This window comes from Oncorhynchus mykiss, chromosome 21 (genome assembly GCF_013265735.2).
Source record: "Oncorhynchus mykiss isolate Arlee chromosome 21, USDA_OmykA_1.1, whole genome shotgun sequence".
NCBI lineage: Eukaryota > Metazoa > Chordata > Actinopteri > Salmoniformes > Salmonidae > Oncorhynchus > Oncorhynchus mykiss.
In genome coordinates, this window is record NC_048585.1 from 47154369 (window position 1) to 47173862 (window position 19494).

The 19494-nt window shown below is 40.3% G+C and overlaps 2 protein-coding genes across 2 annotated transcripts; both read right to left on the bottom strand.

Moving 5' to 3' along the window:
- Nucleotides 1–3754: 3754 nt before the first annotated feature.
- LOC110500603 (leucine rich adaptor protein 1-like) lies at nt 3755–8831 on the bottom strand. Its single transcript, XM_021578052.2, has 2 exons — nt 8199–8831; nt 3755–5662 (listed from the first exon to the last, which is right to left on the bottom strand). Exons 1-2 carry the CDS (start codon nt 8406–8408, stop codon nt 5264–5266), a joined length of 609 nt encoding a protein of 202 aa, XP_021433727.1. The 5' UTR covers nt 8409–8831; the 3' UTR covers nt 3755–5263.
- Nucleotides 8832–9531: 700 nt separating this feature from the next.
- On the bottom strand, nt 9532–15573 carry LOC110500604 (5,6-dihydroxyindole-2-carboxylic acid oxidase). The gene is made up of 7 exons (XM_021578053.2): nt 15000–15573; nt 14039–14361; nt 13083–13287; nt 12312–12479; nt 11715–11894; nt 11293–11439; nt 9532–10251 (listed from the first exon to the last, which is right to left on the bottom strand). The coding sequence occupies exons 1-7, from the start codon at nt 15352–15354 to the stop codon at nt 10061–10063; spliced, it is 1569 nt and encodes a 522-aa protein (XP_021433728.1). The 5' UTR covers nt 15355–15573; the 3' UTR covers nt 9532–10060.
- Between the last annotated feature and the right edge of the window lie 3921 nt (nt 15574–19494).

Genomic DNA, 19494 nt, shown 5'->3' on the forward strand with positions numbered 1-19494 from the left:
AGCCATGACAAGACAGGACTGAAGGGAGCTGATTATTAGCAGATAGCCTATTCAACCACCTGGTTAGAATATGGTTCATTAAGGTGCTGAGAAAAAAAGTGGTTCTCTGAACTTTCCTGACGCTCTTGTTGGGGCCTCTTTACGCTGCACTACTTTGAGGACACAATCTAGGTCCAAGGAAAGATACGTGTGTGTTGTAAACAGACAAATCTAGATTCAAATATCTCTTTAAGGGATGTCCTCCGGAGGTAGTGTGGGAGACATCTACACCACATAACCCCCTCTGAATGGTACAGTGTAAAGACAAGGCTCTTACACACCACATGTCCCTGCAAGAATTACATGAATTACCTTAAAGGTGCAATACGCAGAAATCACTCCTGCCATTTCCTGGTTGCTAAAATTCTAATAGCTTATGTGACAAAACAAGCAATGGATTGTGTAGGGAATCATTTTACCATCTAAACCGCTGTGAAATATATTTTCAATAACCAAAAATATCGTATTTCAGCTGTTTGTAGCTGGTGTACAAAATCAAAAGTTAAAGAGACAAAAACAAAACTTAAGAACGCGAAGCACAGAAATAGCGCACATAGAACATATCTACCACTTCTTAGGCTTGCTTTCAATGATAATGACAGATCTATAACTCACGTTTCTATGTGATTTTGGTAGCGTTAGTAGACACATTTTTTCTCTGCTAGCCAAATTGAAAATGGAAGGCTTAAAATATCCACACATTTGTGAATCATTGAGTTAATAAAGGGTGCAATACTATGCACAACATGGTTTAGATGAGAAGCTCAATTCATATCCTTATTTTGTTTGTCATATATATATATATACGGTATGCCAAACGCTGCACTCACACATTTTACATTTTAGAATTTTAGTCAATTAGCAGACAATCTTATCCAGAGCGACTTACAGTTATTGCATTCATCTTAAGATAGAAAGGTGGGACAACCACATATCACAGCTATAGAAAGTACATTTTTCTCAATATCTAAGGCTAGTGTAAACACAAAATTAGCAAATCTGATGTTGAAGATACTGTAGATCTCACTAGACATATTTTGCTAATGTAAATCCACCCTTAGTTCAAGGTCCAAGGAGTAAATTAAGGGAAAATGAATTAACCATATTCAATACCTTGACTGTCTGTAAATACCGAATTCAATCTTTAAAATTGTATTTTGATTCAACAGGCTTTTTTACACTAACAAAATATATGATGTAAAACCTGCCTTTCTTCGACATCAGATTTGCCACTTTTCTGTTGACACTGTCCTGACATTAAGAGTTGACCAAATTGAAGGAGCACGTGCACCCTGTGATTCATTGGGTTGACACACCTCTGTTGAAGGTGAACAGTAAACTGTTGAACCCCATGCTGTGTCAAAGAGAGCCCTTGTCTTTGCATTGTTTGCACTAGCAACCAACGCCATGTTTAGCTGAGTCAGTATTTAGAGAGATAGACTTGACGTGTTGAATGTTAATGTGAAAGAGACAGTCTTAGAATCTTTTGTCACAAAGGTGCTAAAGGAATATGAGCGTGTGGAGAGAAAGTAAGCTTTTAATCCCCGCCTTTCAAATACAAAATACCCAAAAACTGTACATGGGTGGTGTACCATGCCCTTCTCTCAGGAATTCCGATGCATAGAAGGGGTTATTAGCAAATCAACCTGAGGAACCTGTTCTTGTTTCTTGAAATCCTCCAATTACTTTATGAGCCACTAGGTCTAGTCATTCTGTTTCCCTGAAGGGGATAGTCAAAGAATAGCCAGTGGCGACAAAGTTAAGATTCATTGACAGGAAATGATGATGGTACATTGTCTGTTTTCTAATTGAATATGGTCAAACAGAGGTCACACTGTCATTCAAAAAGGCTTTCTGGGGTGGTATGTTTGGCTTTGTTAAGTCTTGACAAGTGTGCTAAAGGCCTGAGAAGCCGAGATAAGGCTGCTTTGCTTTTAGTCATGGAAATGTGTTGGATCGTCAAGTTAAGGGAATCAAGAGTATGCTCAATTTTCCCCTCGCTTAACACCAGTACAGGGTGATCTCAGACAATATGGTGTGAGGCTGAAGAAAGAGAAAGAGCTATCATAAAAGTGGTAAACAGTATGTGACCAATACTTTAGACACCCAAACATATAGCACAAAAGGCATTTTCTATGCTGCAGCTAAACACAAATCATTGTGGTATTAACTGAGAAGTACTGTAATTCCTCCCAATCCTTATGCAGTGATTAATACCAATTCAATGCGTTTCCTATTTCAGTTTTTAACGGTGATTCTTCACTAATCCCTTCACCTCCAATGTTAAGGAAAACATGTAATTTGAACCAATATGAAATTATATTAAACCCCTTGCAAGGGTATTTGTATTTATCTTGCATGCTGCCCATCATCAGAATTATCTGTGACTCACAGGGGCGTGTGTGACCACAATGGCTGTCTTTAACGCCAAAATAAAGTGAGAAGTGATATTGTATGCAGTTAAATAGAGTAGATCGTTGTAGTCTCATTAGAAAAAAGACGTGATAGGTGATATGGGTTAGCTGCAGTGTTAAATAGAGCAGATGGTGATGTCATCACTGTGTGGGAACTGGAATGTAGTGGGGCAGCTCATCGTGCCACAAGGGCCTCCGCTTTCCAATGAATATATGTACACTCCGGTCTTGAAATTCAATTATCTCCCTTAGCATCCAACAAGCCAGCGTGGTGAATTAAAATGTCCATAAAACATGCTGTGGGTAGCACTCATTTTGTGTTTCTGTCTTCTCTCTGACGGACATTCGTTTTTATTGACTTGATCCGACTATAATTTTGTGTGATGAATACTCCCGAGGTTTAGTTATAGTAAAATGATGCTTCGTTCATGAGAAGTTAAGTCGTTACTAAAGTGTAATCCCAAATGGGGTTCCTTCCATTAATAGTTGAACAGGTTTTTAAAAAGAAAGTGAACTACCATTTCCAGAATTTAGGATATGAATCGCCCTCTTCGAGTTGTGTTTTTTCAAGTAATGTAAAGTGTGGAGATTAAAAGACAAAGGCCTAGATTTAATCAGGTCTAGCGTTAACCGGCGATAGCCGACACCCACATAGCTGATGTTTTGGCGGTGTCCTATGTGCAACTGCATTGGAGCTGCCAAATCAGTGAGCAGCTGCTCAGTCACGAAGCCACACCCATCCCACTTGCGTTAGAAGTTCAGAATGAGAAAGTGTAGGCTATATAGAAATAATGAAGCTCAAATTGGACATCATTAAACAAAATAAAGAGGATTTCTATCTGCCTAATCGAGGTGTAGATTACTATATATCTCACAGTGTTCGAATTTGTGAACAAGGCTGCATGGGATTTCTCTTAATGCGACTCTATGCAGCCAATGGCAATGTCCACTTTAGGTATAATGTCGGGAGCCGCTTTTAGATTTGACAGATCTAACCCAGTTCCACCTCCGACACAGCCAAAACAACCATTTATGCGGGTGTCAGTTAGCTCGGATCTGATAGAATCTAGCTCTAACTGGGTACAATTATCTATGGTACATTGGTCAAATTGCCACATGTTGGAACTTCACTAGTCTGACAAAAATGGAGCAAGACTGCCTCATCATAAAAATCTGCATATAATCGCTTCTGTGGTTTTAATAAATAATCCAACAATTCTCTCCACTAAATTGCATGTTACCAGAAAATGGTCATTGTGTGAACCAGTGTGTGTGTGTGTGAGAAGGAAACTGAGAAAGAAGACCATCACAATATATTATTTATTATTTTCCCCAAAAAACCTTTCAACAACACCAATAAAAACAATAAATTACAGCGTTAAAAAGTAAAGCAACATGAAACAATACTCACAGGTAATGTGAATCGACACAGAAAGTGGAGCTTAAAGCTACATCATCTTTGTACAGAAATAAATGGCATTACTTTTGTACTTGAATTTTGTTAGTTACCAGTCATTTAACTAGTTGACTGGTTCAACAGTAAGTTATAAACTGTGATCGACAAATACTATCTAGTTATTAAATTAACTGAGTGTTGTGAATGTCAAGAATTCCACTTTGTAAATGGTTTGCAATTCATCTCTTGTGGTAAAACAAAACAAAAAGAGTAAAATAATGACCTTGTTGGCATGGCAATTCGACTGCCATCTGTCTAAATAAAAAAGCCAGCAAGAACAATGTATCTGTCCAATGTTAAATATGTAAGCATATAACTGTAAAAATGTATGTTTCATTTTCATTTTACTAGCTTCCATATTTAGTATATGAGCTAAAATACAGTGATTTGGCATGTTCACAAATTGCACTTGAATGATACAGCCTCTATTTGAGGGAAAACGGTATTTCTGCCGCACTAAACCAGTCCAGTCGATGTCTCCGCACGGAACCACTAATGCTCCAAATGACCACAAATTCCTTATCTACTACATTAACTTAGTTCAGATGGATGAGCGGCTAACCAAAGACATAGTCTCTTTTTTACTTAGATACCGAGGTATCAGACTCTTTGGAGTACAGTCAGAGTGCACTGAATGAACATTTTGTGAAAAACACATCACATTTTTGCCAATTCAGTCGTGCTGTTCTAACAACAAAACAAACAACAAAAGAGTCGCCTCAACGCTTCTGGAGCATTCAAGGGGAGGGTCTTGGTAAGAGCACTTGAACGCAACACCAAAGATGATGAGGATGAGAGTGCACTACTTTATTTAAAAAAAAATGTTTGTTTCAGACCTGTTGATTGTGGTTGTAGTTCATATTGTTGGGGGCAGATAAATTGCACCTTTGTTGAATTCTCAATGATGTTTAAATCTCTTCCGAACTGGCGACAAGTGGCTAAAGTTTAGTGAGGAGGAAATGCATCAAAGACAAAAAAAGAATTTGGTTTTATGATACAAACTAGCACAACTGAGTATTTGCCCCTTGTAAACCAACTTAAATGGTTTTACAAGGGGCGGCAGGTAGCCTAGTGGTTAGAGCGTTGAACAAATTCCTGAACAAGGCAGTTCCCCCCGGTAGGCCGTCATTGTAAATAAGAATTTGTTCTTAACTGACTTGCCTATTAAATAAAGGTCAACTTAAATGTCACTGTAGAATACTTAGCAGCAGGAAAATAACAGATCATCAAGGGAAACATCCATGTGCTATATTTCCCACAGCGAGCTCAATGAACAAGACAACGTATGAAACATTTGTAATGAACTATTACCATGCCAACTCATTGATAACGCTTGATGGCACTATTGATAGCACTATCCAAAGCAATAGTACTCATCGGAATCCACTCTGACTTGCATGGGTGGCTTGCTGAAAGTCTTGTTCTCTATGATGGGTATATCTGAGAAGAGATTAAGATCCGTTGGAGAAGGGTGGTCTGGAAGGTCCTCGGCTAACTCCTCCAACGTATCCAGATAGCTGCCCACGGATATCCCATCCAATCCGTCACTGTTTCCGTCATGCAGACTGGTGAAGCTGCCGCGTGGAGAGGTGTCGTCCTCGCTGTCCGTTAGGCTGTACAGGCTGCCGGTCAGGCTGCTTTCACGACTGGCTAGGCCCCCCTTGTCCGCCATCACCCATTTGATGGATTCGATGCCCTCGTTGATTGACATCAGCTGCTGCATCAGCTTGACATCGATTGCACGGAGGTGGGCCTGCGTTTGGTGTTAGAAGGAGATTCATTTTAGGACTTTAGATTTTTACTGGCAACATTTACACACAATATCACACTTCCAACATTTAGGCCTACAATCGTATTTGTTTTCTAAATTCACTGCTTTCCTATTCCATTCTTGTGAGAAGAACATCACCAGCATGTATTTTGAGTTGGCAAAGTAATGCTGAAAAAGCTAATTGTCCCTTGGGGATTGTAAAGACACCACTCTACTCTTTGGCATGTGGACAAGGACAAAGGTAAAACAAAAAAGCATGCCACAGGAAATCACTCCGTCCTTGGCATGTAACAGCATGTTATGTGAGGGCATAGCAGGACATTCTCACCCTGACACCCATACAGTACCACCATTGATTTATCACTTCACAATAAGATTTTCCCTGGCTACTAGTGACAAATAGACAGCCGTTTACACCAATGGACAGTCAGTAGCAGCAGTCTCGAGCCAGTCAAAAAGCCTTATGCCAGATGGTGGTTGACAAGGCTGATACAATGGCCCGGACAGCTGGCTGGCTATAAAACAGTGCCATTTTTGGGAGTGGATCATGACTAGCTCATAATGCTGCCAGTGTTTGCTTACGGATATAACCTGTCCTTTATGTGTGCACAGACGCCCAGCCGGAGCATAGTGGAATTTTACAGAAGCATTAGCAGTGTCAATTAGAGTTGGCTTGAATGGGGTGGTGAATCACAAGATGGGTATAGCTAATGTAATTTACTGCTGCCTGTTTGTTAGTCATTGAAATTGAACTTCATTGATTTAGTATCTAACAATACTTACTTATGATATATGTTTAAGATATTTTCTGAATTCTGTTTAAAACTAGTTACATTATTCTGGACTTTTGTCTAAAACTGGAGTTACAGGCGACACAGGTCAACCCTATACAGATTTGACAAACTGTTGATCCCTCCATGTATATTGTAAAGAGAACCAGTCGGTTAATCGGTCGGCCAAATGGCCAAGAGAAAAGCAGCCTAATTGGATTGAAGAAGTGACAGCAGAGCAAAAGCCTTAGATGGCCCAAATGTGCCATTCACTATAGTAGGGACTAGGGAGCACAGCGGACTATACTTGTTTTAAATGTAATTCAACTGAATGGAATAATACTGGTATTTTTCTGCTTTACTCCCAAGAGAGCATGGTGGATATATTTCAGTCATTGTCATCAATATCATTTTTGACTGTCCAGTCAGAAGACAAAGACTAGCTTTCCTACATCACGATACGCCTTTGTGTCCGGCAAAATGCACTCCCGGGTGGGATATCTTCTCTGTTATTATAGTTTACTGGGCCTGTCATCATAATCGTATTATGAACCACCCTTTCAATGACATGGAAACGAACATGAGAGAGGTATTTTTCTTCAGTTGGTTAACCAGGCAATAACACAGTACCCTTCTGTACAAACTGTCAATTTGACCATCTGTTCAAGGGTCCTAATGCCTTGACTGACCTTAAGCCTTAAAGGGGGTGGGGGGGGGTCTCCTCAATACAGGGGGTCAAACAAGGCAAGTAGTAGCATGGAATCCAAGTGATAATCAATTTGAATTCCAGGCTATCCTCCTGTATTTTTGTTGAGTTTGGAATTTGTGTAAATGAGCGTTAATTGAGGTGAGAATTGTCTGCCTGTGTGATACCGGACAATTATTTTTTTATTTAACCCTTGTTTAACTAGGCAAGTCAGTTAAGAACTATGCATTGTTGTTATGTGTAGAGAGAAAGTGTTAATGGCTTTCGCCAACTAGGTGGCATCACATCTGTAGCTGATAGAGGGTGAGAAACATCACTAAATCCATAGATATAGCTCAATACTCAATAGAATTGGTTATTTAAGAGGTGGGGCAATGTTGATAGTTTTGGGATTGAGACACCGACTCCCATTGTCTTGTTATGTATTAAATGACTGCCAGAAATATGGCAAAAAAAACTGTACCCTGTAGTGTGTATATCCTACTTCTATTTCAGATGATGGAGTTACAGTGGAAGTCAATTAGACATAAATAAGACATGCCACTCACTATTATTTCCAATGCCTTGCGACCAGGCGGCATTTTAAGTCATCCATAAACTTCTGAGATGCCAAATATACCCTATGAACACAATGCCAATACAGTTGGATTGCCATCAGTCGTCTGGAAGTTACTGCATAACAATGCCGAGTTATGATATCACAGGTCAGTGAACAAACGTAACGTCCAAGTTCCATTAAAGCCTAAAGCAAACAGCTGCAACAACTAGACTACTGCAGCTAAACGCTTTTTTTGTTATCTTGTGTCGATGGTCAATTGCATTTAATGCAATGCACCAATGAATATACAGCATGGTTTTGAAGGAGCAGTGAACTGACTTGAAAAAGCCTGGGTCCGAATTGCAATTGTACCGGATTTGGATGTCTGCTTCGGTATTCAATAAACTTTATTATAGGCTTACTGCACGAAACAACTCACTGACCCAACAGCGACAGACGGACATATATTTGAAGTTGCATCTTTAAGGCAACCACATAGCCTACCATTTCCTGTTTCAAAAATAATATCTTGCTCTCCAGTCGTTTTAAGTCAGAAGAGTTTGAGCGGTTCTTCGGTGTCGCCGGTTTTCTATCCTCATGTTTGTCGTGATGATGATGTCCTCCCGCTAGGGAACGAATGAGACTTTCAGGAACATTGCGACCCAACTTTTTCTCAATGTCCTTAAAATCGGATAACACGTTGTCCTCTTCCATGATATAATTGCAATAAGAATATAAACGAAAAAACGATATATGCTACGTGCAGTAGAAATAACACAGAGAGCAAATGATGGGGTTCAGTGGCTTGACGGCTCCGTCTGATTTCACTTCCAAAGAAAAGGTCATAGCCCGGATGGTCTTAGTGGTCTGATGTTGAAAGCGACTGCTATATCCATAGGCGCACAGTAACACAGTTTCCCAATCCACTTCTTATCACCAACTCAAAATATAGAGTGCAATTCAAAACAAAATAGAAACAACCCCTGTTATTCCTGTAGCACAGCCACTACAGACGTGAATTGAGAGATTCAGAAGTCCCTTGCGCCGGGATGTCAGCCGTGACCATTGAAACAATATTCGTACCACGGAGCGGCACAGTAGGATGACGACGTGCTGCTCAACCACACAGTTTATGACTGAAACCTTACACCCCGGACAAGTGGGACTATAAAACTACGCCTGTTTGCCGTAATGATAAGGCAATTGTTGCAGCATATATTTTTGTGTATGGTGCACAAAATACACCCACCCATATGGTAGCCGACAGTATTTTCATCAGTATCATCAGTTCAATCATAAAACGGATTCAATTGCCATTTCATGTCAGTGAAGTAGGCTACAGTTAACTGTATTTCTGAATTTATTTGAATTCAAACCAATGTTGTGTAGCCATCCTAATGGCCTGTTTGCATACATTGTTATTAAAACAGCATAATAAAATCAATACTTTTTAAAAAGCTATCTTGAACGATTTTAAAGCAAGCAAATGAACCTAAGTTTGACCTGACTAATAATTATGTATTTCTTCAAAGCAACACAAATTAATTGAACCCTTATTGACTCTTTTTCAAGTCGTATTGGACTTCACACTTCTACCCCCTTGTGGCACTACATGAGAATTGACATTACCGTCACAAGAATGGCAAAGTAGGCTATACAACTTAATGAGAATGAGGATCCTTTCGTTTTCCCTATTTTATTAAATTACATTCTATTTGTTTCTACTTCGTCCACATAGTAATTTGCTCTCAGCTGTCATGGCACATAAGGAGAGAATGTGTATGAACGATGACATTGCACTCCACAAGTGTTGCAGAAATTCTAATAATGCAAGACAGATTCTTAACCTTTTATTTTGTTTAATCACCAAATATTGTCAATGGAATTACAAATAAGTTCAATTTTGACCGAAATATGTTTACAAATTTACAGAAAACCATCGTTATACTCAGAATCTGTAGGTATACAGGTCAAGGCACTCCGTAAAGTAGAATGAGTGATGCAGTCAATAAGATTCCATATCATGTACTACAGCAGTCAGCAGTGGTGGTAAAACTTGGCAATGGGAGGACCGCAGTGTTCAGGTTTTTGTTACAGACTACATTCAACCCACACTGCATTGGCAACATTTGGCCACTCCCGGAATACAGTTTGTGATGCATATTCTACGGCACTTTAAACTCAATTTAAAATTATGAAAACATAACTGCTAACAATACAAAAGTTTGACCATATGTGACGCTCAGCTAAGCCTTGGTCATGATCATTAGGCACGAAACAGGAGAAAATTGACAGAAACAGGGATGGACTCATGTTGCGCAAAAAGCGTGCCCTAACGAACATAACCCTGTAGTTTCACGTACAGCTCAGACCACGGATTGGCCTTTGTCGTCGTCGTAGCGTTGGTACTGTTCTCCCAGCAGGGGCTGGCGGCCCTCCAGTTTGCTGTAAGAGTGGGAGCGCACGGCACATGTGGTGGCAGCAAAGATTACAGCGACGACGACCAGGGCCGCCACGATGGCAATGGTGATGATCTCAGTCAAAGTTAAAGGAGCAGCTATCGAGACGAGACAAGATTTATAACATTTACATTCGTCATATGGAATGTGAAACTCGCAAAGAGACAGACAGACAGACGACTTACCAAAATAGCTACAATGAAGAAACTGTAAGCATAACAAGCTATAAGCATAACATTGCATATAAAGTCAGGTCCATGATTATTGTCACACTTGACAAATATGAGCAAAAAAAACGGTATAAAATGTAATAAAAACTGAGCTACAAAACAATGGGACAATATATATAAAATATGGTGGTGGATCTATCACTTTCTAAACAAAATCTCTTTCTAATTGTATTAGTATAAAATATATAATTTTCCCTTTTTCACATACAATATAGCTCAGTATTTGTATTATTTATTTTATGCAGTATTTTTTGCTCATCTTTATCAAGGCTTCCAATAATTCCGGCCCTGACTGTATATAATAGACAAGACAAATATCCATAATGTATTTAATTGACATTATACACACCTGGCCATTCAGCCTGTATTTATATTGACATTATACACACCTGGCCGTTCAGCCTGTATTTATATTGACATTATACACTCCTGGCCCTTCAGCCTGTATTTATATTGACATTATACACACCTGGCCATTCAGCCTGTATTTATATTGACATTATACACTCCTGGCCCTTCAGCCTGTATTTATATTGACATTATACACACCTGGCCATTCAGCCTGTATTTATATTGACATTATACACACCTGGTCCTTCAGCCTGTATTTATATTGACATTATACACACCTGGTCCTTCAGCCTGTATTTATATTGACATTATACACACCTGGCCATTCAGCCTGTATTTATATTGACATTATACACACCTGGTCCTTCAGCCTGTATTTATATTGACATTATACACACCTGGCCATTCAGCCTGTATTTATATTGACATTATACACACCTGGCCCTTCAGCCTGTATTTATATTGACATTATACACACCTGGCCATTCAGCCTGTATTTATATTGACATTATACACACCTGGCCATTCAGCCTGTATTTATATTGACATTATACACACCTGGCCATTCAGCCTCATAGGAGTAGCCAAGGTTCTCTGGGGCTGTAAGAAACATCTCAGCGTTGGTCACTGGAGGCCAGAAGGGAACCATGTTGTACCCCCTGTTGTGACCAATGGGGGCATTCTCTGAAGGATAGACTGCCAAATCTGCAAAATGTATCCGTTAAGAGTCAGCATATGAACATGTGCCGCTGATGTACAAAGAAAAAATCCTGCCAGAGATAAACAAAGGGTGCATAGTAATCGTGTAATTGTTGTATAATTACCATTTTACCATGTAATTTAGAAACGGCCTGAACCGCATAGTCAAGTACATAGAAGAACATTGTATCTTCAGACAAGCAAGCACTTACAAAGCCAATACATGAAGACAACAGATCAGGTATTGAACATGAGATTGACAGGAGGATGGGATCCGTTACCAGGGGCGTGCCTCCTGAGCCACTCGTCAAAGATGGCATCCGTGAAAGTGTGGAGAAGTACGAAGATGGGGTCGTTGGGCGAGAGGTGGGTCTGTCCCCCTGTCCCGTTCAGAAACAGGTGGGCCAGGTTGTGAAGGCTCCGTACCACTGGGTCGTAGTTTCCCTGGGGGGCACTATAGCCTGTGCACACAACACAGGTAGCTTGTGGATTAAATACAGGAAACTGTGTGTAGTGGATGTGAATCTCGCCAGTAGCATGTTGGCAGGAGTACACCAGTGAAATGGGTGTTTTCACACCTTCCCTAAGACCTAAATCTCTCAGAGTGTCTAGACTCTTGCTCTAAGACAGTTGGCTTTGAGTTGCGTGTGTTATCGTGTGCAGAAGTTTGTTGGTTCACACCCTGCTCGGGACAGAACAGAATGTACTCTGTTGCGTGTGTGCATGCGTGCGTGTGTTTCGATGTGTATCATCATGCACAACAACCCTCAACGTTCAGTGTGTGTGAGCCTATGTACACTACAGGAAGTGTAGTGATATCTGTGTGTTTCAATGTGAATTACTATATCTATTGGTGTAGACCAGCAATAGCCACTCACCCTCGATGGTGTTCCTGAAGCTCTCTGAAGAGGTGGAGTAGTAGGGAGGGGTGTCAAAGGTGTTCACCTGCAGGCAGTCTGCCACATCCTGGGGCTCAGGGAGACGCTGCACCATGGGGCGGGCCACGTTTCCAGCTGGGTTTCTCCTGATGGGGGTGGTCTCAGTATCTGGGTGGAGAGAGAGGAGAGGGTTAAAAGGGTGGTCTTAGTAACCTGGGTTAATAGACTGAATAATAAATGGGCTTGGGAAGTGCTGAAAACACACCAGGGCCATGTTTAAATACTATTTAGATATTTCATTATTTTCCTTCCTTCCTTCCTTCTGGAAATCACCCTGTTGGAGGAGAAGGCCTCTCCACTTTGAATCTTGTTCTCTGATGGGTTTTTGAGGAGACGAGGAGAGGGGATGCAAGGAATCGAGGAAAGATTAATTGAGATGGAGATAGTGCTTGGGGACTAATGTTGACAAGCTCATTGCTTCCCCTAGTGTTCTGACAAGGTGTTGCGCCAATAGCACCAACACTTGAACCAGGCTTAAGCAAGTAATGATAGTAATCAACAGGTATCACAATATGGAATGGTGAAGTTGCTCAAAGGGACACTACACGTCCCTTGATGTTCTGGTCATTTTTCAACCTTACTGAGCATATTTATATAATCTCAGTGACTTTTACAGATTTTAACATCTGTGCCTACAGACAACTTCTACCCACCATATAGGGGGTTCTCTTCAAAACTTGGAAGGATATGAGAGCACTACGGAAGGCTTACTGTTGCAGATGGTCCCCAGTGTATCATAGTCCCCCACACTCTCACAGATCACCCTCCAGTTGGAGAAGATGGAGTTGGTGCTGATGGAATTCATATCGAGGTTGCTCCTCGCTCCCAATAGGTCATCTGTGCAGATGTCACAGGTGCTTCCACCAACGGCAAAGTTCCAGTAGGGCAGGGCAAAGGACGGGTCTTGCAGCATATCCTAAATTGAAAGTAGGGTAAGAAACAATTACATAAAGAGCACACAATTATAATAATCATATTGTGCAATTAGAAACCCCTTAATAAACTGCAATGAAAATAGTTACAAATGGGCATAGAGGAGTATATCGTGGCTGCATTATTTCCATTCAATTGAACAAACAACATACCACAATCTCAATATTTAGTTGCAACTGATTCAATGTATTTCATTGTATGAAACAATGATTTGCCTTTATTGCTATAGCCTCATATATAGTTATGTCAAGATAATGACCAAGATAATGATCTTTGGAAACAATAAACAATCTTTGTCAGTAATGAACCAATGACTAATACACAATCCAGTAAATGACTTGGGCAACAGATGCTCTGTTGTGCCCTATTAGAAGAGAAATCTAGGCTCAGACTAGTAACGCCTAAGCACATTTTCTGCTAAGCTTGCTTGATTTTGGCAGGAAATAGCTTCTTCTTGAAAGATATCCTCACCTTTAATATGGCACTAATTCCAACAAACAATAGGGAAAGTGAAATGACTATTGATGGGCAATAAATACAGATTCAAATGGATTTGCTGGTGGTGAAAATCCATAATAGCATTAGATGATGGCCTATTAGACTGTGATATACAATTGAATAATCAACCCCCAGTGGTTGGCACACTAAAAAAAAAAGTTATTTGCATTATGATGCATTATTTCAGTTCATATTTTACATGTATACAGTGACATATTGCCGGTACCCCATCTCACCTGCATGTCACGCTCAAGTTGGAGCAGGTGAAACCTGTGCCAGGTCACAAAACCCGGACCTTCATGAGAGAAGTCGACTCCGCCAAAGCTCGGCTGGCCGGCCCCCAAGAAGGTCTTGCTGACCGAATAGTAGTGGGTCCACACAAAGTAATTGTAGATGGTGATGTTCTCAAACTGCGGGGTGTTTCCATCCGGACCGAATACCTCCTGGTACCGCCTGGTAGCAATTACAATGTCCGGGTGCACCGCGCGCTTGGCCTGGTCCAGCGCGGTTACGAAAGCTCGCTTCTGATCCGCACTGAGCTGCATCACGTTTCTCCGGACTGAAGGATTAAAACCAGTCAAGCGTTAATGAGCACATTCTTGTGTGGGAAGAAATAGAGAAATTACCCACTGGGAACACACTGGTTGAATCAACGTTGTTTCCACGTAATTTCAATGAAATTACGTTGAATCAACGTGGAATGGACTTTGAATTGACGTCTGTGCCAACTGGGTATAGATAGGACAGGTAGTCTAACCATAGTACCGTTAACCTTTACGCATAGACCTACACAATTGCCTAAATATGAGGCAAACATGTCATTATATCGTACATTAAATGCAACTAAATGTAATCCATTGACGTTCGTGTCCTTGACATTTGTAAAGTTTGTATGCTTTCCATAATCCCGTGCAGAATTTGATTTTCAACCAGTTGAGCGGCCGTACGTAAAGTACGGTGTGGTGGTGCCTTGTATCGAGGTTGCTTGTAGTAGACTATCATTTACTTATTTTAATCAACATATATATGGACTGTTGATCTCAGTTAAATTTGTTTAAGTGTGAGATTTACCACACCACTAAATTAGACACATATTGGAGGTTATTAACCCTATGCACTTTCAATTGCGTAAAAACATAAAATCATTTGTAATGGAATCTACAATATTTGTTTCTCAGGGGATAAAAACAAACGTACCAACAGCAACCGGTTGGTCACAGTTTAACCCGGCAAATCCATGCCTACAACGGCCACAATTATAACCGGTGAAATTCCCGTTGCACTGGCAGGTTCGATTGAAGTAGCGGATAGGCCAACGTTCACGGTCATCCCGTCCATCGTGGGGGTACTGGGGGCCGTGTGCACTTGCGTCTGCCGCTATCGAAATGCACTGACCACGTCCAGTAGCGGACCCGCAGTCGTCATTCGCGACCCCAAACGGGGATGGACAACACTGACCACTCCGAAGTCCCTCTGGAGTCACACATTCCCTCGGAAACTGCGCGCGCACAAACACTGCGCCCAAGAGCACCAGCAAGCCATACTTCCACATAGCCACGAATAGGCAAAAAGACACACACCAGAAAGTTAGTTAAATGGAAAGATGGATCACCCAATTCTCTTTCTTCAATCACACTAACGTTAGTTAGTACCTTACTCGTAACCTCATCACTTCAAAGTTATTTTTCTGTTTCAATTCAGTGCGCGTTTGTATTTCCATGCCGCCCGACCCTCTTGTACTAATTGCCCCAACACCAGCCAAATAACCCCCTGGCCTTTAAATACTGGATTAGCGCATGACTGCCCGGATTTCTGATCTCCTCGTGATCACATCACATTTCTTACTGGACTGAGAGGGATAGAGGTTAGGTAGTCACGCACACTGTTTCACTAGTCCTACTGTGAAACATAATTTGGCATGTCACCTGTGGAAGCTTTTGAATTAATGCTGTCCTCCAGTTTTAACTCCATCAATTCATGTTTATGAATTTCTGGACTCATTTCACCACATGTTGTCAAAAGGGATTACACTTAAATTACATGGCCACATTGAAAACCACAAAATAGAGTGACTGCTCTAAATTAGTATTACAATCAAAGGAAGTACACTGCAACAACAAAGAAGTGTGGTCTGCTACAGTACATGGTTAAGTGTCACTTGGAATAAAATGGAACCATATTTGCATGTTATTATGCCTACATATATTTATGTTGACCTTATCACTAATACAACCCACTCATCTGGATGTGATTGCAAAAGACCCCACCTCGACCTAACGATCATTACAATAGTCTTATAATAACACAAGTCAATTTCTCACAGATAAATTACATTGTCCTTCGTGATGTACTGCTACTGTCACTCATGTGTTTCATTACACCTAGTGTCATAAGTTCATTTGGGTTATTTATTTGCACAGATAAAACACAACTTTTGATACAACGTTAAAGGTAATAAAAGGTATGCAATGCAGGAGCTCTCCTTTAGCTAATCCCTAATTGTTTACGCTTGCAGGTTCATGAGTTCATGTTGGAATGTGATCATCATACCCAAGTCATTTGACTTCTCACGCAGCACCCCTTCCTCCCTAACTCGTTCACCCCCTCCACCCTCGCTTGCCCTTTCCTCCCTGGCTCCAGTCATTCCCTCCTCATGTGAGCTAAGAATCCTTCGAGGCCCTTGTGATAGTGGCAGCACGGTATAGTGAGGGAGTCTAGTTGAATAGCTCTTACAGACCACACGTTACTTTTGCCTCTAGGAATGGAGAGCATTCTGGACATTTTTATCCCAACTCTCAGCCGATAGCTTCATAGCCAGTTGGCATTTACATATTGTTAATGATCTTTTAGTTGGGACTGCATCGTCATCAGCTCATACGTATTCCTCTTTGAAGATATGTGGAGTTCCATGGATTTGGAACACATTGAGTAGACACCACCAGTGTGATAACAAACCTAAAAGAACATCACAGCACATGAATCACAAAAAGGCCAAAACCTAACCTGCAAGGAATATATTTAAAGTTTCCCACATTATACTGTTTGCTTTGCAGTGGGTTATTCTGAGGTTATCTCCGAATACAGACAGTAGTTGTTTATTGGCACTAATTAGTAGTCATTATTTCATAATAACTAGGACGTGCATGGTTTCGTCCTCCTCAGGAGGGTGAACTCCTCCTAATTAGCGAAGGGCCATTTTTCTCGGTGCTATGGTTTGATGGATAGTTGGGCGAAAACATCAGTTGAGTGCTGGGAAAAAAAAGTCCAATGGCAGGTTTTTAGCTTTGAATTACCATATGTCTCTTTCCCACTTCAAAGCACAGACAGCACTGTTGGAAAGAACTTGGCAGAAAGCCAACATTCCTTAAAATGCTAAATAGGTACAAAGGAATGGAGAGCCACGTCATTTTGGAAGGTGGACCGTAAGGCTGTAAGGCTGCTAAGTGTGTAAAGGAAGAAGTAATAATGAAAAAGTAAGTTTATGAGAAGAAAACACAAGTCCTCAATATTCCTCTAATTATCTCTGTAAGAGCTCAGTCAGATTGTTAGCCAATGAAAAGTTGATTTTGGAATCGACCACATTATTTTCTTCATGTTGTCCTACAAACGAAAACCTGCCATTTTCCCCAAGTAGCTGAAGTAGAAATGATTAACAAGTACATCTAGGAGATGAAAAAAAAAAACAAGTCCCACATTTATCTCCAATACTCTTTGTAATGTCCGAGTATCATTGTTTGCAAATTGAAAACGTTTATTAATAATTTAGCTATATCACATACTTTTTTTCATGTAGGCCTAAAAATAGGCACATTTTTGCACATCTGAGTTGGTTTGTTGCCGGTGCTCGGGAATATTTTTATGATATCTTAAAAGAAAAGAGAGACTTGCACACTGCTCTTGGCAGTATCACGTCCGTTTATTCATCTTACGTATCAGCCTTCATGTCAGGCCATTTTTACTCATCTGGCTGCCAGCAGACATCCTGAAGGGAAAGATTCTTAAATAGGGTGTGAGGATAAGCAAGATGTAATCACATTCTAATGAAATACATATGAAAATGCATTCCTTAGGAGTTGTAAGATCACAGTTTTGTGTAGGGAAATGCATATTGTAGATTCATTACAGAACTTTCTTTTGATAATTTAAGCATCACTAAATCTATATCTTAATCTGTTTTGAACTGCCTTTCCTTGTTTTAAATTAAATGCAGGCGTACTGTCATATTTGATCATGTAATAATTTGATGGAATACCTATTGTCTCAAAAACAATACAATCTCATTTAGCAGTGCCTGCTTGCTGACAGTCCTGAACCGTAATTTATTCATGCAATGGTATTTCATTTCAATGTATATTGAATAATTAAACAAGCTAATGTCCTGGAAGGTAATGTTCTCATGCATGTGAGCCATTATAAGGTCACATCTCTAGGTCAGTGTTTCTTAGTCCTGGGGACCCAAAAGGGTGCACATTTTTGTTTTTGCCCTAGCATACACACCTGATTCCACTAATCAACCCATCATCAAACTTTTGATTTGTATCAACTTACAGTGGTGGCCAAATATGCTGGCACCCTTTTCAATTTAAATATATTTGAGAAGAAATAGAGAATTATTTAAGAAAAGTGCAAGGGTGCCAATATATTTGTGCAAGTGCATGATTGGAATGAAAGTTCATACATGGTCGAAATTACGGCAATGCTTGGGCACTCCCATTATAAATGAGGGCAATCACATACAATACATGTACAACATAATAACAAATCCCTCCATACGTATTGAATACATATCACCAGGGCCGTAGCCAGGGGATTTGGGAAATTGTAAGACATTTGAAGATCATTTTGTAATGGTTTTCCTCCTCTTCGTCTGAAGAGGAGAGGCGAGAAGGATCGGAGGACCAATATGCGGCGTGGTAAGTGTCCATGGTTGTTTATTAAACACATAAACTGAACACTGCATACAAAACAATAAACGTAACGTGAATAACGAAAACCGAAAACAGTACCGTGTGGTGTAAAACAGACACGGAAACAACCACCCACAAAACAACAGTGAAACCCAGGCTACCTAAGTATGATTCTTAATCAGAGACAACTAATGACACCTGCCTCTGACTGAGAACCATACTAGGCCGAACACAGAAAAACAACCTAGATACACAAAACATAGAATGCCCACCCAACTCACGTCCTGACCAACTAAAACAAACAACACAATAACTAGGGTCAGAACGTGACACATTTACTGCATTTCTATACAATAGAAAATCTAAAATGCTATTTGGAGAACAGCAAAAGCAATATAAAATGACCACAGCCATTATCACATTGGTTGCTGTAGCTTCATTTACCTCAGTCGATATACAAACACATAGCCTATTAGCTATGTGTTTTCCGCTACACATTAACCCACAGTAACTCAGCATCGGGATTAAAAACTATCATTTAATCTGTAACAGAACAAGTATTTTTTGGGGGACAAAAGTTAAACAAATACGCTGGCTCTACAGAGTTTTTTTGTTTGTTGTTGTTGCAGTTTTACAGCAAATGTCCTGCAATTCTAGACATTTTGCCATGGGGTTGTGGAGGCATTTCTGCAGTTTTTAAAGCAAATTTCCTGCAATGCTACACATTTTTTCATGACTTATGCCATGTTAAACAAAACAGTCAATAATACAGTAGAAAAAAGAAA

Excerpts from the sequence above, each read along its gene's own strand:
- LOC110500604 (XM_021578053.2), bottom strand. The coding sequence starts at position 15,354 with ATGTGGAAGTATGGCTTGCTGGTGCTCTTGGGCGCAGTGTTTGTGCGC. Across the intron at positions 14,362-14,999 it reads TGACCAACCGGTTGCTGTTG|TCCGGAGAAACGTGATGCAG; the intron begins GTACGTTTGTTT and ends TTAATCCTTCAG. Across the intron at positions 10,252-11,292 it reads CTATGAGGCTGAATGGCCAG|CTGCTCCTTTAACTTTGACT; the intron begins GTGTGTATAATG and ends TCGTCTCGATAG.
- LOC110500603 (XM_021578052.2), bottom strand. The coding sequence starts at position 8,408 with ATGGAAGAGGACAACGTGTTATCCGATTTTAAGGACATTGAGAAAAAG. Across the intron at positions 5,663-8,198 it reads TATTTTTGAAACAGGAAATG|GCCCACCTCCGTGCAATCGA; the intron begins GTAGGCTATGTG and ends CACCAAACGCAG.